Below are 17,951 nucleotides of genomic sequence, written 5' to 3' on the forward strand. Positions count from 1 at the left end.
GGGTGGAGCCGCGGACATCTTCTTGTTATGTCAAACAATTTTAAAATCTATAATTTAAAACAATTTCCGATGTGTAGATTCACATATGGGACGTTTAATACAACTACTGATACTACGAATAGTTGAATCTGATGTTAGAAATCTATGAAATTATTATTGGTAATTTTGGCAATCGAAAACGAACAACTACCGTAATACAGTTATGTTGAGTTATTTTAGTTATATGTTTAACCTAGAGCTTAGAGTGAGGACGAAATTTTGAATTTTTACGATTATCGGTATGTTATAGGTTCTGAAGAATTATTATTAAAATATGCTTCAGTTAATGTAGACTTTACGTATCCTTCCGGAATTATTTATTAATGGAACATGTACCCTTGAAAATGCGTCAATTGCTAAAGGTGGGGAACTTGCGGTTGAGATTTTAAGTTGACTGAGATAATAGATAAACAAGTGAGTTTAATTATTTGGGAAACCAACATTAAAAAACATCCATATAGTATATTAAAAATAGATTAACAAAAACGAAACAAGTTGTTCACTATTAACATTAAACAGAAATAACAATAATCAATTGAAGTTTACAAAAAGGTAACAAAATACAACAATGATATATGGACCGTTTATTTTGAAAGTGGTGTAAGTCCATTTTCTTTTGTTTCGAGAAAATTAAAAGTTACTATATTTGTTGATTTAAAAATACAGGCAAATTATATGAGGTCTGGCTATGTCACCTACCTCTGTCAATTGGACTTCACCACTTTCATAATCGATGATTATGCAATTTCATTTACCGACTGATTTTAAGTTGTACAAAACATGGGATTTTTTTGAGAAATTAAACACGGACTAGTTATATATATAAAAATTACATTAAATTAAGCATGAATTACGTTATAGCTCATTTTTCTCAAAAATGGACTTACACCACTTTCAAAATAAACGGTCCATATAGATACTACACGTAGGTCCTAACTCACAAAAAAACGACGAGCTTTAAAAGCATCAATTACGATTGACACTCTGAAAAGCGTAATTTGCCTAAGCTGAAGCGATAATACGGTAATCGTAAAAAATTATATAAGCTGTATACGAATATGTAATTTTAATCGATCAATCAACTCAAGAAGAAACACTTCTGAATTCTAACTTCGTAATCTAAATCTTTTCAAGTTACTGGTACCGCTGATATCGGTTTTACCATTCCTGCTCTAAGGTTGAGGGTACACGTGCTATTTCTTAGATCGGCACTCGCGAAAAGCATCTTTATCCACTGGGCTAGAAGGTTTTAATTTGATTAATACAAAAAAATCGTGTTCGCCATCAATTTGTACCACAGCCTTATAGCCTATTGGCATACTTTCACCGGCTGCGACTTACTAATGGCGGCGCATAACTGTCGCAGTGGTCTCTATAAGTAGACGCGGAGTGTGGACCTGACCTTAACAATGAGAGATTATTTTGTAAGTAGAAAAGAAAATGTTTGTCTATTATAATATATATATACAAAAGATATTCTAAAAACAATTCAGCTTTTAAACTAACAAAAGCTATTATTTTTATATATTACTAGCGACCCGCCCTCGCTTCGCTTCGGAAACTGTAATTTATTATTGATTTCTCCACTATTTAATGGATGTTATCATACATTTAAAACTTCCTCTTCAATCACTCTATATATTAAAAAAAACACATCAAAATCCGTTGCGTGGTTTTAAAGATTTAAGCATACATAGGGACAGAGAAAGCGACTTTGTTTTATACTATGTAGTGATTATTATTGTAAAAGCAGCGTATAAAGCAAAATATATTATTATTATTGTTAAAGCGTATTATTGTTATAGCATTATTTGAAATTGTGTTTGCTTGTACATTTTTCGTCAATGCATTTGTTTTTCTTTGAAGGGAAAATGTAAATACATTGTCTTCGGCGCCCCCGGTACATATCATTTCGTATAATACCTTCCATTGTTTGAACGTACAATGCAGTTCTGTCCTTCTCAACAATGACTATTCTTTGTTCCCATCCCTAGCAGGTAAATAGAGAAAAAGAAAACATTTTTTTTTCATAATAACCAAACCTTGCATCTTGTATTTATTTCTAACAGGATGATAGGGCTAAATGTCGGTTCATAAGTTTTCCAAAAAAACTAAACTATTTGATTAGTTAATGTGTTTGATAAGTAATTTTTAAAGTAGAGAATTTGTTAAATTGAAAAAGATTAGACTTATAGCTACGTCACAAATGTATAGGTCAATGTACGCGTGTCGTTCGTTTGGTCCTTGAACTTGTAATTGAAATCGTATAGGAATGCGTTAAGGAGAGTGTGTGTTGATTTTAATTCCGGCAAACCAATATCTCAATCACGGTGTAAAATGTTTATCTGTTGCTATAAAAATCCCAATTTTAATGTCGCTTTGCACTTAGTTCAGTTGAAGTTTCAATTAAAGGCTGTTTTTTCAATTGAAATCGGAATGCATGTATGCTCTGCGGTAGTTATATAGGCAGGATGCTGGTATGTATCTACCGGGCTGGCTAATTGTATGCATTTTTTTTAGCTATTGCATGGCTTCTATCGCGGGCCTCGAGCGCGGCGACTTAATCAAGAAATTCCGTAACGAAAATAACCTGACACCCCCACTACGCCTAATATGTAGCTTGCGTTCAACACATTCACACGTTGCGCTTATGTAGTTTTTAAAGTAAGAAGTCTAAACACCGATTAATGTACTATCAAAATATGTGTTAAAATTTCGTGGGTAACACAACGATAGCGCGATTCAGCTTTTCGTCAAGCGCCATCTATCGGCGACAAACGGAATTGTAAAATAGAAAATTATATCACATTACAATGCGTTGGGCGTGCCATTTTCTATCGCTTAGTCGAAGAATTTTATTACTACTCCTACTACTTATTCAGTGATTGGAGTGGCATTAAAAATAAACTAGCTAAACCGTTGATTCTGGGCGAATGAGAGTTAGAACTAGCATCCAAAGGCGTGTCTCTATCCCATGTAGCGCCCTCTAGTGAGTGCGCGGTCAAAATGGAATACTCACAATGTAGCTGATTCATTGAAAGTTAGCCCACTGAGTTTCTCGCCGGATCTTATTTTATTGTTGTTTTAATATTTAATTATTATTGTCGATTTATAATTGCACAAGTTGATAAAAAATGCTATGCAATAGCTTTACCGCGGCATTCTCCGAGTGCCACACGTGTTTTGGTTTTGCGAGTCTGACACATAAATAAAACTACATTTAAATTTTAATATTGTTCTAACTCAGATAGTAAAATGTTCGATTGTCGACTAACGAGACCTTAATCAAGAAAAATGTAAAGCGTTCGAAATTTCTTAAAAGTTGTTTTAATAATATGTTTATAGTATTTATTATTAAATACAAATTTGCAAATTTACATTAATAAGTATTAAGTCAGGTTTTTTTTTTGTTACTTTGTTTATGTTTTTATGTTACTATGTTACTTTATATTTCGTGATGAGATGTTATGTACGTATGTGCCTAAAATTGGAAGTCGCCTTAGATACACGGTACATTCATTAACCCACAGACACAGCCCACTGAGTTTCTCGCCGGATCTTCTCAGTGGGTCGCGTTTCCGATCCGGTGGTAGATTCTGCGAAGCACTGCTCTTGCTTGGACCAGTGTTAGCAACGCTCCGGTTTGAGCCCCGTGAGCTCACTTACACGCCTGGTTACGTTGACATAGCCTCTCAAGGCCATCAGTTTAGGTAGAAAAAAAGGTACAGTCTGATAACTCGATATACGAGTACAGGCGGGAACATAACTATTTTTGTTTCCATTAGAAGTAAAAAATGCATTCTTTTTTTTTTAAATAAATTGTCCGTCAAAAATTCCTTGCTTAAAAGAGTATATCCTTTTTGGCATATTATGCGGATATTTAAATGGACATTCTCATTTCAGAAATAAACAGCCTATAAATAACGATCACGTTCAAAGATCTTTCATATTTCGCTGTCGCGTTTTATTCATTCACAACATTGTTTACCACTCATTTGCCAAATGTGCAAAAAGAAAACGCACTAATTACGAAAATAACAAATAAATCGGTAATAATCCAGGAAGGTCAGTGTCTTGGCCCTAGATCGTAATCTTCGTTAAAGAAATATAAAATTATGATTCCGTTCTGTATTTGCGCTTTATGCGCAGTTTACTAAATTGTTGACGCCAGAGATTTTTGATATATCCATTTACGTTTATAAATGTCTTATTACTGGTGGTAGGACCTTTTTGTGAGTCCGCACGGGTAGGTACCACCATCCAGCCTATTTCAACCGTGAAGCAGTAATGCGTTTCGGTTTTAAGAGTGGGGCAGCCGTTGTAACTAGGTATACGGAGACCTTAGAACTCATATCTCAAGGTGGGTGGCGGCATTTACGTTGTAGATTTCTATGGGCCCCGGTAACTATTTAACACCAGGTGGGCTATGAGCTCGTCCACTCATCCATATAAAAGAATAATTGAAGAAAAGAATAATAACAATAAATCTATTCGACTACAAATCGGTATGTATACATGAGCATTCAACACTGGCAATATCATAGTTCTGTACTATATAGTAATATCGAATCTTATACCCCATATCTATGTTAACGGTGAAGTGACGCCCTAAAATGCCCTCAAAACAAATATGCGCTCTTTGAGACGATAATACCGTTTTCAAACACATTTATTCTGAAATATAATAAAGTATACCGAAGGATTTTTTTAAAAATCTACCTCACAAAGAACGTTGAATATGTTTCTGATTGAAATCTTTATTATATATGTAGCTTAATTTCCATTTTGAATACTTTGATGCACCCTTCAGTATCTTGTCAAGGGTTGGACAAAGACCATTCGTTTACTGACCCGATAAGATCGCGCATATAAACGCGATCTTATCTGAACTTAGCATAAAAAAAAAACCTTTTTTCGTATAGAATACAATTCGAACGTTTATTTCCGTGGCTTTAGATGAATGACAAAAATAATCATACAAACCCTATTTTTAAAATTACAAAAAGAGAACTAATAAACATCGGTCAATTCGGTCGCGACGGTTCTCATGTGATGCCACGTCATACATACGTGCAGCAATTGATTTTTATTAAGATCCTATCGTATCACCTAATGCTTTTATTTGTCGTACATATATTTGCGTAATTACTGGTGGTGAGACCTCTTGTGAGTGACTCACAGTAATTAGGCTATTCCATCTACTCCCGGACGGGGTTCGTTATTCTTGTGTGGCATCAAGGTATTCAGTAGGACCTCGGCCTATTTCTGCCGTGAAGCAGAAATGCGTTTCGGTTTGAAGGGTGAGGCAGTCGTTGTAACTGTACTGAGACTTTAGAACTTATATCTCATGGTGGGTGGCGCATTTACGTTGTAGATGTCTATGGGCTCCAACTTAACACCAGGTGGGCTGTGAGCTCGTCCACCTATCAAAGCAATAAAAAACATATATCGTACGGGAATTAAACATATAACGACGATCCGACGAGACAATCAAACACAATACTTTATTAGCAAGCGTTACATTATTTAATGAAGTGCGGAATATTTGGTTCAGATAATCAAAAGCTATAAATTGTTTCCAATCGCAATTCTCTAATATTGTCGTGACAAAAAGTCCATTACTTACCATATATATTTTTTGCGCTAACCCAGGGATTCGCGCATTATTTTGGACACAAGACCCGAGTCCAAAATTAACTGACACATCAGACCCCCATAGCCAAATTACTTGAAAAATCCCACCTTAAAAACTTTAGATGGTTAAGTTATCGTGTGTGTAAGTGGCCGGTATCAAGCCTTTTGGAAATTCCGGTCGTAGCTGAATTAGCCTCTTAGGTTATCAGTGAATATGTAGGGGGAAAAACCTTTGGGAATCCCTGCGTTAGACGGTAGTCGATATAATGACCCACCACGTGTTATATTAAGTCATCTACGTCACAATCGAAATCCATTACTGCTTCGCGACAGAAATGGGTAGGATGGTGTCACGTGCCTGTGTGGTGTGAGTACTGATAGGTACGCTAAGTGATTGCGGGTTCAATTTAAAAATACACAAAGGTACGCTAAGTGATTGCGGGTTCAATTTAAAAATACACAATGTTATTCATTGTGAAAATTGTTTATAAGCACGTGTCAGGTGCTTACGCTTAGTCGTAAAGATAAACCGGTACATAGTCGACATACATTTTTATTGCCGTTATAGGCAAACTAGCATACGGCCTACCTGATGGTGAGTGGTTACCGTCGCCCATGGACTTCAGCAATGCCAGGGGCAGAGCTAAGCCGCTGCCTGTTTTGAAATAAACATACAAGCTATGATCTCATCGATGTCAAATTAGATGTTAATTTAGTAAACTTTCAGGACTTCGGGGAACCTCCAGAGTCTGAGAAGCCAACGAGCGAAGAGTACGCAGTCGCGAAATGGCTCAAAGCGAACGTACCAACGAAGAAAACAAAATTTCTAAATCACCACGTGGAATATTTCACAGGTAGAGATTTTTATTTTAAATCGCCCATAACAACAACTTGTTTTGTAACCGAACGAAGTGCAATGAAAGATTTAAATTTAACCTGACCGCTTATCTATATATTAATACGTGAAGCAAAAACTTTGTACCCCTTTTAACGAAAATTGAACAGACGGAGGAGTATGAAATTTCCCACACTTATGGAGACTATAGAGAAGGAGTGCAAAATGTTAATATATTTTTTTTAATTATGCATTAAAAATACATTAAATCAATAAAACAACCTTTACACACACTACCATGTATAGTGTAGTCTTGGCGAAATCTGTGATTATAGAAGTATAATAATAGTCTTTGACAATAGAACCATAATAATGTTCAAATTTATAATTTCAATTAATTATAGTCGAATTTCGACTACTACGGGACCACTAGTAAAAAAAAAACCGCATCACTATCTTTTTGTTTTAAAATATTTACGTCCGATATATAAAACTATGGTGTTTGAAGATATCTTTCTGTATAATTAAGTTTAAAATGTATTGTAATCAACGAATTATTCCTTATCATTTAATGCAAACGCCGCGGTTTTCTGTTTATGAAACATTGTATCGACGAGAAATAAACTATAGATTTTTGCGCTCAATAAAATCGATGTTTAACATCAAAGCGTTGAGAATCGATTATTGAATGCGTTCGGGTTGATTTGTATTAGAATTTTGCACGACTCACTTTTTAGGTTATCGTGTTCGTAACATCTATATTTTGTAAAAGCATTTAATGCACAGCTTCCTACAGCACAGTTTCCTAAAAGCATTTAATGATAATGGAGATTATGTAAACGCTGGCATCTACAACATCGCAAGAAACAGATTGCCATATAAAAAAAAAAAGAATACTGAAGATGCTGTCTTCAAATTGGATTATCGGTAGGTTCTCAAGATGGGTACAGCGTTAAATGAAATAACTGAATTGATGATATCACCACTAGGCACTGATCACAGAATTAGTAGCACTGGATATTCGTTCGCATATTGTTTTGTTGCTGTCTATCTTATACAAGTAGTAATTAGTTTTACAATTTAATGCGAACAACAAAAATTACACATAAAAAATAATTAGACAGATAACGCGCGCACGGCCTATTTGATGTGATAGGTTACTGGAGACATAGTAAATGCCATAGCCACCCGACTTGCAGGCGTCTTATTTTTTTTTATTGATTAAGTGGGTGGACGAGCTCACAGCCCACCTGATGTTAAGTTACTATCGGAGACCATAAACATCTACAACGTAAATGCCTACCTTGAGATATGAGTTCTAAGGTCTCAGTTTTTTCTTCTTTTTTTCTACCCTGCCTATTCGATGGAGTCTAAGAGGTTGTTCCATCTACTCCCAGACGGGGTTCGTTATCCTTGTGTGGCATCAACGTGTTCATATGACTTTTTGTGTTCGAAGTCTAGAAAGGTTCAGTGCGTTTTGATTTAAAGATTTAAATTTTTAAGATGCGTCATTCCTCAGTCGTAGTATGTTATTATAATCAGACCTTTGGCAAAGCGTGTACGTACAGCTTTTGAAAAACCTTGACCCCGTAACGGATTTGAGATAAATATTTGGAGCGCATTTTAGAGAAATATTCATTAACGTCTTAACTGTTATCACATCCATACAAAGGAACAGATAACAATTATAAAAAAGAATTAAAAGAAAAGAAGAAAAAAACCTATTTTAATTGCATTAAATGTTTGTGCGACTTCACTGGCTGCCTTTCAATTGGTTATTTACCAGAGTTCATAGATAACACAACCTGTATGGTATTTACGCCACTTCGATAAAGCGGCACGACACGAGAACATTCCCGATCCTGCGGACAGAATGGAAAGCAGTCGACGTCGCCCAAAACACGTCATCTCGGATCCTCCCGATCCACTAACGGTGCTTTTAGGTACTTCAAGCACCGGTCACCGTTCTCGTCGAACCCGTCGCTTGCGACGAAGGGCTCGACGAGTAAATTAACTCTCAGACACAGCCCACTGAGTTTCTCGCCGGATCTTCTCAGTGGGTCGCGTTTCCGATCCGGTGGTAGATTCTGCGAAGCACGGCTCTTGCTAGGGTTCGTGTTAGCAACGTCACCAGGTTTGAGCCCCGTGAGCTCACCTACAAAAGTTAGGGTTACGCTGATATAGCTTCTCAAGGCTCTCAGCTTAGGTAGGAAAAAAAAAAAAAAGGTATTTACGTTGTGTTATGACTTATAAAGTCAACACTTTATTCTTCTAGATAATTTATTATAAAAAAAAGAACACAATATTCCTAATCTAAAAGTACATGTTATTATCCGCAACATGCTTCGTCAGATTACAGAAATAAAGCTATCAGCAACATGCTTCGTCAAAACTTTACTTGTTTATTTGTATTGTGTGACGATTAACTCGTCCCTTCCATTCGAACCCGTTAATGCTATTTAAGCACTTCGGTTCGGTTACTTAATGCATTAAGGTATTATTTAAGGCATTAGCAAGTAGTATTCGTGCCATAGCCTACCTTTAACCTACCAGTTCCCATTTTGAACGAATTCAAATTATGTCTCCTTTTTAGCGTTCAACTAGGATAAACTTTGAAAGATGCTGTGATGCCTTTTTAACCGGCTTAATAAAAGCAGGAGGTTCTCAATTCGACTATGTTTTTTGAAATGTTTGTTACCTCATAACTTAATAAAACTTAAAAAATTTTTTTTTTAATAATCACCTCAATAATACAAAGAAACCAATCGTATGACTAATGCAGAAGTTATGCTGCGTGTTTAGAGCGAGTTTTTTAACGTTTTCTATAGCGTAAAAGTTAACTTAAATTTGAATGCAGTTAGAACAGCGCTCCTAGCGCCAAACGTAGGCAAACGTTGAGTTAACTTTTATGCTGTCGAGAACGTTAAAAAACTCGCACTAAGTACACAGTTGTTATAATGTGTATGTACCTTTTGTATACTTTACAGTTTTTTTTTTGTGTAGATATGGGCTAAATTACTACAAGGTCAAAGCTTAAAACTCTCGTAAAGAATTTCTGATCGATCGTTTCAGGTACAAAGGCTGTAGATGCCTTGTTGACTTCAAAATGGGCGACCGGCAAGAATCCAGCGTTCACCACAAGAATCGAAGTGACTCATTACTTGCATCGTATGCTTTTGCATAAACTCTTCCACAGGGCCAAGAAGGTAGGACGATTTTATTAGTTATCTCATTCATATATGCTTGTATTAGGAGTGTGGACGAGGTTATTAAGTATTAAGTTAAGTTAAGGTTATTAAGAGGTGTGGTTCAGAATTCGCCCGCCACCAACAAAAAAATCTAGATTATAATTTAGAAAAAGTAAAAAATGCTTTAGGTCCCTGTGAGCGAGCAAGAATTAAAAGGTAAATCAAAAAAGAAGGAATCCGAGAAGATCAGTAAGAGCGGCGATGAAAAGGATGGAGAGAAAAGCCAAGCCAGCGCCTGCGAGGGAAAGGTATGATAACGCACAGTTTCTTTCTGAGTGTCACCGGACATAATAATTGTGGTATTGTAACAAAAATAATAATAGATGTAATTATATTTCCTACGTGAGACAACCCTAATTCAGGTACTCACTCAATCGGTTATTGTATGTGTCGTAAATAGAATAGGTAGCACCGCTTTCAGAGTACAAGTAACCCTTCTATAATACGGTGTTTTATAAACACGGTTCCACTTTAACGCGATTAGGTAATTTTCCGAAAACCGTCTTATATAACACGGTACTTCTTACAACACGATAACGAGATCTTTGTTTAAAAATATTTAGAGAATTTCATTATGCACTATCATTCTCCTGCCCTTCTCCCAGTCACCTAGGATCGGCGGAACATGGTTTCTCCTTCCATACTCGTCTGTCATATAGCATTTCTTCGCTCACTCCCCTCTTTACACGTATTGCCCACTGAGTTTCTCGCCGGATCTTCTCGGTGGGTCGCGTTTCCGATCCGGCGGTAGATTCTGCGAAGCACTGCTCTTGCTAGGGCCAGTGTTAGCAACACCCCCGGTTTGAGTCCCGTGAGCTCAGCTTCACGTCAAGGAGAAGCTGAAATAGCCTCTCAAGGCTATCAGCATAGGTAGGAAAATAAAACTTACACATATCGTCTTTCACGCAATCCATCCATTTCTTCTTAGGTATCCTTCCACATTCATAGTTAACACTCTCTTACCATCTTCGTTATGCACTATGAACACACAATATATGGAAACAACTGATATTTTACTGTCTTATTGTATAGGTGTACTTGAGAAGTTTCATTCAGAAAAATTACTCGTCCTTTTGTATTGGCTTCTAGTCTCATGTAAGACGGTTTCGCACAACACGGGACTTTGTAGGAACTTATTTACCGTGTTATAGGATGGTTACCCGTATTGTAGTCGCCAATAGGTATTCACTGGTGGTACGTGACGCACTATGATTGAATAGATGGATGAATAGCATAACTCAGCATACAATTGGTATTCAAGATTGGAATTGTGATGGTAATTTATCTCCAAAGGGAAAAGTCCAAAAACGCATGTCCAGATCTCGAGATTAATAAGCGTTAAAGACTTGAAGTTGTCTGGTATTCTTCTAAGATAACATTTTCCAGGATACAAAAGACGGTAAAGAGAAAGAGAAGAAGAAAAGGAAGATACGTCTAGAGATGCATATGGAGCAAGTTTTCCTAGATACAGTCGATGCTTACGTCTGGATTTACGATCCGAAGCCCTGGTACTACTGGGTCTGCGGGATTCTGGTCGTCTTTGGAACGATCACAGTTTGCATGTTCCCACTCTGGCCGGCCACTGTTAGGTTAGTATGGAGCAGCTTCTACTGGAGGTACATGATACTGGTGATGTTTACCGGTGGTAGGATGTCTTGTGAGTCCGCGCTGGTAGATACCATCGCCCTGCCTATTTCTGCCGTGAAGCAGTAATGCGTTTCGGTTTGAAGGGTGGGGCAGCCGTTGTAACTATACTGAGACCTTAGAACTCATATCTCAATGTGGGTGGCGGCATTTACGTTGTAGATGTCTATGGGCTCCAGTAACCACTTAGCAACAGGTGGGCTGTGAGCTCGTCCACTCATCTATGCAATAAAAAAATATATTTTAATCCACTGCTTGGAAAGCCTTTAATAATAAATATACTGGTGACAGAAAGTCTTGTGAACCCGCACGGCATGGAATCTCCCATATATCTGTCGCTTAGTAGTATTCCTTTGCTGTTTGAAAGGAGGTGGGGTAGTTGTTGTACTATAGATCTGGAACTTAGAACTCGCGTCTTAAGGTGGTTGGCGGAATTTACTTTGTTGATATCCATGGGCTCCGGTAACACCGGATGCGCGGTGAGCTCAACCGCCTAAACAATAATAAAACCTCATCTCTTTAAAGTTTGGTTTGGTTTAAATTTTTGTTTGTGAACAAAAAAGGAATCAGAAATATATTATTATGTAAAGAGTTTTCACTACTTTCACTTGTTAATTTATGAGGTAAACATGTTAATAAATATATGTAAATAAATTGAATTTCAGGATAGGAGTATATTACCTGAGCATAGCGGCGGCGGCTTTCCTCGTGATGATAATAGGGCTGACCGTGCTCCGCGTGGTCGTCTTCTGTCTGGTCTGGATCCTGACGTTGTCCAGGCATCACCTCTGGCTGTTACCAAACCTTACCGAGGACGTCGGGTTCTTCGCGTCCTTCTGGCCTCTTTACCACGTAAGTACAATATACAATAGACTGACTATCGCTGACTGTATGAAAAACTGCTATCTGGGTGGTAGCCTAAGAGGCAATTCCAGCTACGCCCGGACGGTTAGGTGAGCTCACGGGCTAAAACTGAGAGAATTTGCTAACACTAGGCCTAGCAAGAATCTACCACCAGATAGGAAACGCGACCTACTGAGAAGTTCCGAAGAGAAACTCAGTGGGTTTATATCAAAGAGCAACTAATATCTATTCGTACTCGCAAATATTCGCATTAATAATGCTAGTGGGATTGTAACTTTTTTTTTTGTTTAATTGTGAATTCTTGAGTGACCAGTTTTTCCGAACTACTGATTGCTGTTATCATTGCTGAGGTTGGTGCCCATGGAGATCAACAATATAAATAAAAATAAAAATAAACCACCACCAATCTTGAGTAACGAGTTCGAAGTCTCAGTTCTATAGTACCAAGGCTGCCCTTACCCTTCAAACCGAAACGTATTACTGTTTCACAACAGAAATAGACAGACTGGTGGTAGTTACCCATGTGGGCTCACAATACGCCGTATCACCAGTAAGATATATGTAGTAATATATAAATGTCGTAATTACATTTCAGTCAATAAGGTTCAGTAATGTGACATTGCTTGTTCAATTTAGACTAAAATTAATCATACTATCCATCACAAATTACAAGTTTGCTTTGTATCGACACAACAGACATTCTGTGTTACCGTAAGCACACTTTCCTTATGAATTTCACGTGTGAGTATTAAAAGAGTGGCAGATTTTAAACAAAGCTAATTCGTAACAATCATGCATAAAAATTTCCGCGTGACGTCACAAGTGATACAGATCGCTCGAATAACACGTACGTTTAGGACGTTCCCAATTCCAACCATTGCTTCAGCACTGCTAGCCTCATGGCTATTAGCGATACAAATATGACGTAATTTCGTCACATTAACGTTAATTTTTACATTTGTTACAGTACGAATACCGCGGTCCCGGCTCGGACAGCGACAAGGCGTCGAAGAACAAGAAGAAACGCAAGAAAGACAAGCTCTCCGATGATGAAACCGAAAAGACTCCGCTGATTGATGACAAAAGCACAGCCGAAGCTCAAGCCGAAGACGTCGGTAGCGGGGATGCTAAGTAAGCCAATTTTCACAATCATGTTGTTTTGATTTAATTAATACTAGCTGACCCGGCAGACTTCGTAGTGCCTCAATCGATAAATAAAAGACCTAAACTTTTGTATAAAATAAACTTAAAACAAACAAAAGGAATCCGTCCGACGGGGGACACATCTAAGGGAAAACAAAATTGTAATCTTTATTTAATTCCGAGCATTTTCATATTTATCTACCTTTTTAAACCTTCTCTGGATTTCCACAAATAATTCAAGACCAAAATGAGCCAAATCGGTCCACCCGTTCTCGAGTTTTAGCGAGACTAACGAACAGCAATTCATTTATATATATATAGATAGATTGATTATAAGTGGCGAATCTATATTTCTTTCATTTTGTCCTATCTCAATAGGGACATTGCTTGAATCTGTATTCATAAAATAATTTGATTTGACTTAAAAGCTCCGCCGCATTGTGAGAGGGCATCAAGTAAGATAAAATAGGACTATATAGTTCACTGTAACGAACAGGAGAATGTGGTATTTAGCGGTCGATTGAACAATGAACTTTAGTAACAATTACAAGATAAGTTACTAATACATAAATCATTTAAATTTTTCGCGGTTAATCATTTCTGCAAACAATTCTAACAATGTCTTAAAGATCCAAAATCGCGTGCTTTGTTTACGGCGATGGTTTTTGACAGAAAAGTGACACTGACAGTAGAGAGGTCACGCGCTGTCAGATTCACGTTAAGTGACGCGTCGTTAATTGTTTTTTTTTTGAAGCTATTGCATAGCTTTTATCGCGGATTTTGAGCACGCGAATCAAGAAATTCCGTAACGAAAATAAAACCTAACATCCTCACTCCGCTGTACCATACTACCTTGTAGCTCGCGTTTAACACATTCACACGTTACGCTTGTGTAGTGTTTGTGAATAAGCGCGGTCTAGCTTATGAGTCTGAAGGGGACAGTTAATGTTTTGCTTTTGTTCATGTTTATAAATATAGCGTGGTCTTATTTTATTATTGTCTAATTATAACTGCATAAGTTGATAAAAAATGCTATGCAATAGCTTTACCGCGGCAGTCCCCGAGTACCACATGTGTTTTTCTTTCTTTTTTTTTCCAGATCGTCAGAATTAGATGCAACATCGGCCACTACAGATAAACTGTCCGAATCTGAATCGGAGAACAGTCAGCGGTCATCGACCGACCGGGACTTTGAGATCGTCGACCACGATGAAGTGGAACCCGTCGTGGGAGATAAACCCCTTTAGGGTTCCCGGGGCGCGACCAGACCCGGGATCCCCCGAACCGCCGAGACTAGCAGTGGTGGTTGTTTGTAAACAAAGGTAAGTCGAGGAGGGTAGGTATTCGGCGAATCTCGCGTATCTGATCGCACCTCAGTATGAACACGCGCTGGGTTTGAGCAAATACTGTGTAAGAGAGAAATACGTTTTTGTACGTCAAACTGGGAAGGTGTTATGCGAGAAAGTTGCAATTAAAATCACAATTTTAATTTTGTTCGTTTTGACTACTTAAATTCCAAAATTAGCTTTCTTATAATATCACCCTTGAAAATTCTTGTAAATGTCCTAATATCAATATTATTGAGTGCATTTATTAGTTGAAACCAAAAATGATTTGCTGTGAGAAATGAAATTTGCCAAAATCAGCGCGTCCGTAATATTTGAGACTGTAGTTTGTAATACGATTTTATTAATAAACGCTGAAATTTAACAATTAAATTATTCCACACTCTCTTTCTCGCTTACAAGTTTTTCAACGCGAGCGACTGAGATGGACCATATACTAAGATGTTTAATTGAAAAATAATTAGTTTTAATGAATGTTAGGATTATTTCAAAATCAAGAGTTGTACGAATTGGAAAATATTAAGTTCCTGTGTTTCCAGAAAATTCGATGTTTTGATGCAACTCTGGCCTTTAGATTTAATTGACGGTAGGATAATATTTTAAAAAGTATTCCTCACGAAATCCTTTGTCGATCCAAAGCCTCTTTAATATTTTGTCTAAACTAATTATGTTATGAAAATAAGGTAAAGGAGATGAGATAGGATTACTATCGATTTTGGATGAACGTTTGCAATTGACTTTGAATTGAAAATTAATTACAAAAATTACTAATATATGTAATAAAAAACGGGGTATTTCAATAAATTTTTTGACATTGACAACATTTGACAGCTGTCATCCTTGATTAGATCAGTGTGATCTATGTCAAATATTGTGTCATTTCATGAATGATAGATTAAAAAATGTCTAGAAATATTAAATTAAAATTTTGTTATACTACTGAGAATAACTTTATTAAACTGTGAAAATTGTGAGATACACCTGTTATTTATATTTATTTAAAAACAATTTTAAAACATAATCTTGCATACTATGTTATGACAAATCGAATAAATGCTTAACAATAAATCATTTGTCTTACACTAGTAGTTAGATATATCAGTTCAGCAGTTAAAATATGTTTGTTTTATAACTGTAACTTTTTTAAAGATGTCATTTAAAAAAAAAATTCAAAATCGTCTAGAGCCATAAAGTTTAAAAACTGGTATTAACAATGAATTTCGTTTTAATTCTAACAACTATACTAATACAGGATTTCACTTTATCTTGTGGACGGTAGAGGTAAGGGAAACCATTTATTTATGTGAGTAAAATTAAAGAAATTTCCCCAAGTGTGGTAATCAGCAAATTATAACGCAAAAAAATGACCAAAATAGTGCAGTATAGCAAGCAGTATGTTAAGAAGCTGTATGAGTGAAAAAAATTAAAGAACACTGAGGTATCTTTCAAATTACACCTCTTGCTATGGTGGCGCCACCCTGATTGGTTGCTTTTCGATGGACACTTTCATACATAGCGTGTGCTCTTTTACCTTTGCTTTCCATACTTTATAAAAAAAAAAATACTGAGTCTGCATTAAAAATCAAATGATATTTTTGGTGGATGATAGTTTGCTATACATATTTGTTTCTCCTTCTATTTATATTTTTCACAGGCGAGCACTTCACTTTGCGTGTGACAGTAACCATATTGTATTTGGCTTGATGTATTCACAAATATCACAAACATTGAGTAAAAAAATAATATCAAAATATTTACATGTCAAAAAAGTTTCCTGTGTGTTTTTGTATGGTAACACTAGCCCTACTTTTTTTAATACTAACACTATTTTTAATACCGTTGTTTGCGTTATCTGTGGAAACATTCTTTAAATATTATACACATAAGTTATTAATGAAGTGCTCGCTTCATTTGAAACTGGAAGAAAAATGTGTTTCCTTTTCAATGTATTGTGACGTAATTTAGGTATTTAATGTATTTATGCAATAAAGCATAATAATAAAAATAAGTTTGTTTTGTCATTTTATTTACATTGTATTAAATGTATCATTTGTGTTTTTTCTATTTTGAACTATATTTTTTCGTATACATATTTGAGAATAGTGATACAAAATGATTCTGATTGGTTTTTAAAGCAACCCACAAACGACCTATTTTTATTTGGTGCTAAAAATAAGTGAGCGAAATTTCAAATGTTAGTGATTTTAGGAAAAGTGTGCTACGAATTTTGTGCATTTAAAAAAAAAATCGAAATTGATTTTTCTGGAACGTTTTCGTGTCAAAACTAATCTGTGTAATGACAAGTGTATCGATCGATGGTTATTTAATAAAACTATTGTATTTTACTTTTGTTTTATTTTAAATGTGGAAGATAGAGGTAAGGAGCACCATCTTGTATAGGGGACAAACTGAAATAGCGCTAGTATATAATTTGGAAATGATAAGACTGAATAAGTTTAAGCAGAGTGAAGTATGCAGGATTGAAGGGTAGTAGATTATGGCGCTGTTTTTTAAAAAATCCCCTTGCTCCTATGGCGCCATTTTGAAAATAAATAAAATCGAATTTGATGTTTACAAAGAGAGTGTTCAAGTAATTCGATTTAGATATTAAGAATGTAATCATTTCATTGCAGAGCAAACAATAATATTTAAAAATCATTATTTGCAGTTTATGATTTCTCATGTTTCTAATAATTTACAATGTCCGTGGTCGCGGACGATTAATGAGACAATTACCGAAATTATATTACCCCAAATTCGGTTTTGTAAGAACTTCGTGTTCGTGCATCCATCGAAATTTGACCATAATCTGTGAACCCACAAGATTTAGATTCATTACCACGGTTTTTTAATTAATACATTTGATTTATTGTTTTCAATTTGGGATTATGAGGAAAAAAAACTTACTATTTGCTTAAATTGCTTTTATTGAGAATACTAAACCTAGTTAAAAACTAATTTAAAAAAGTGTATCAGGGAAATGCTTAAGTAACATTAATATGTTTTAACCTGACCTTTTGAAGATGTTTATCTTTGACAGTAGCGGACTTGGCTGTCATCCTGTTAATAGATATTGACAGCAGAACTCTGTAACTACTATTTTTTTTGCCCTACCCATTCGCTGGTAATTTAAGGAGAATCTACCACCGGATCGGAATTGCGACCCGTTGAGAAGATCCGGCGTGAAACTCACTGGGT

General features: G+C 36.1%; 1 protein-coding gene across 1 annotated transcript in view; it reads left to right on the forward strand.

Annotated features, from left to right (window-relative positions):
- Positions 1-17,098, forward strand: part of LOC101746557 (translocation protein SEC62) — a 24,259-nt gene extending 7,161 nt beyond the window's left edge. The window contains exons 4-10 of the mRNA XM_004924063.4: positions 6,401-6,527; positions 9,581-9,714; positions 9,885-10,004; positions 11,143-11,345; positions 12,066-12,252; positions 13,232-13,395; positions 14,507-17,098. Coding sequence (XP_004924120.1) covers positions 6,401-6,527; positions 9,581-9,714; positions 9,885-10,004; positions 11,143-11,345; positions 12,066-12,252; positions 13,232-13,395; positions 14,507-14,654 — 1,083 coding nt within the window. The 3' untranslated portion in view covers positions 14,655-17,098. The remainder of the gene's footprint in view (positions 1-6,400; positions 6,528-9,580; positions 9,715-9,884; positions 10,005-11,142; positions 11,346-12,065; positions 12,253-13,231; positions 13,396-14,506) is intronic.
- Positions 17,099-17,951: the final 853 nt, after the last annotated feature.

The sequence above is a fragment of the Bombyx mori genome, chromosome 8 (genome assembly GCF_030269925.1).
Source record: "Bombyx mori chromosome 8, ASM3026992v2".
NCBI lineage: Eukaryota > Metazoa > Arthropoda > Insecta > Lepidoptera > Bombycidae > Bombyx > Bombyx mori.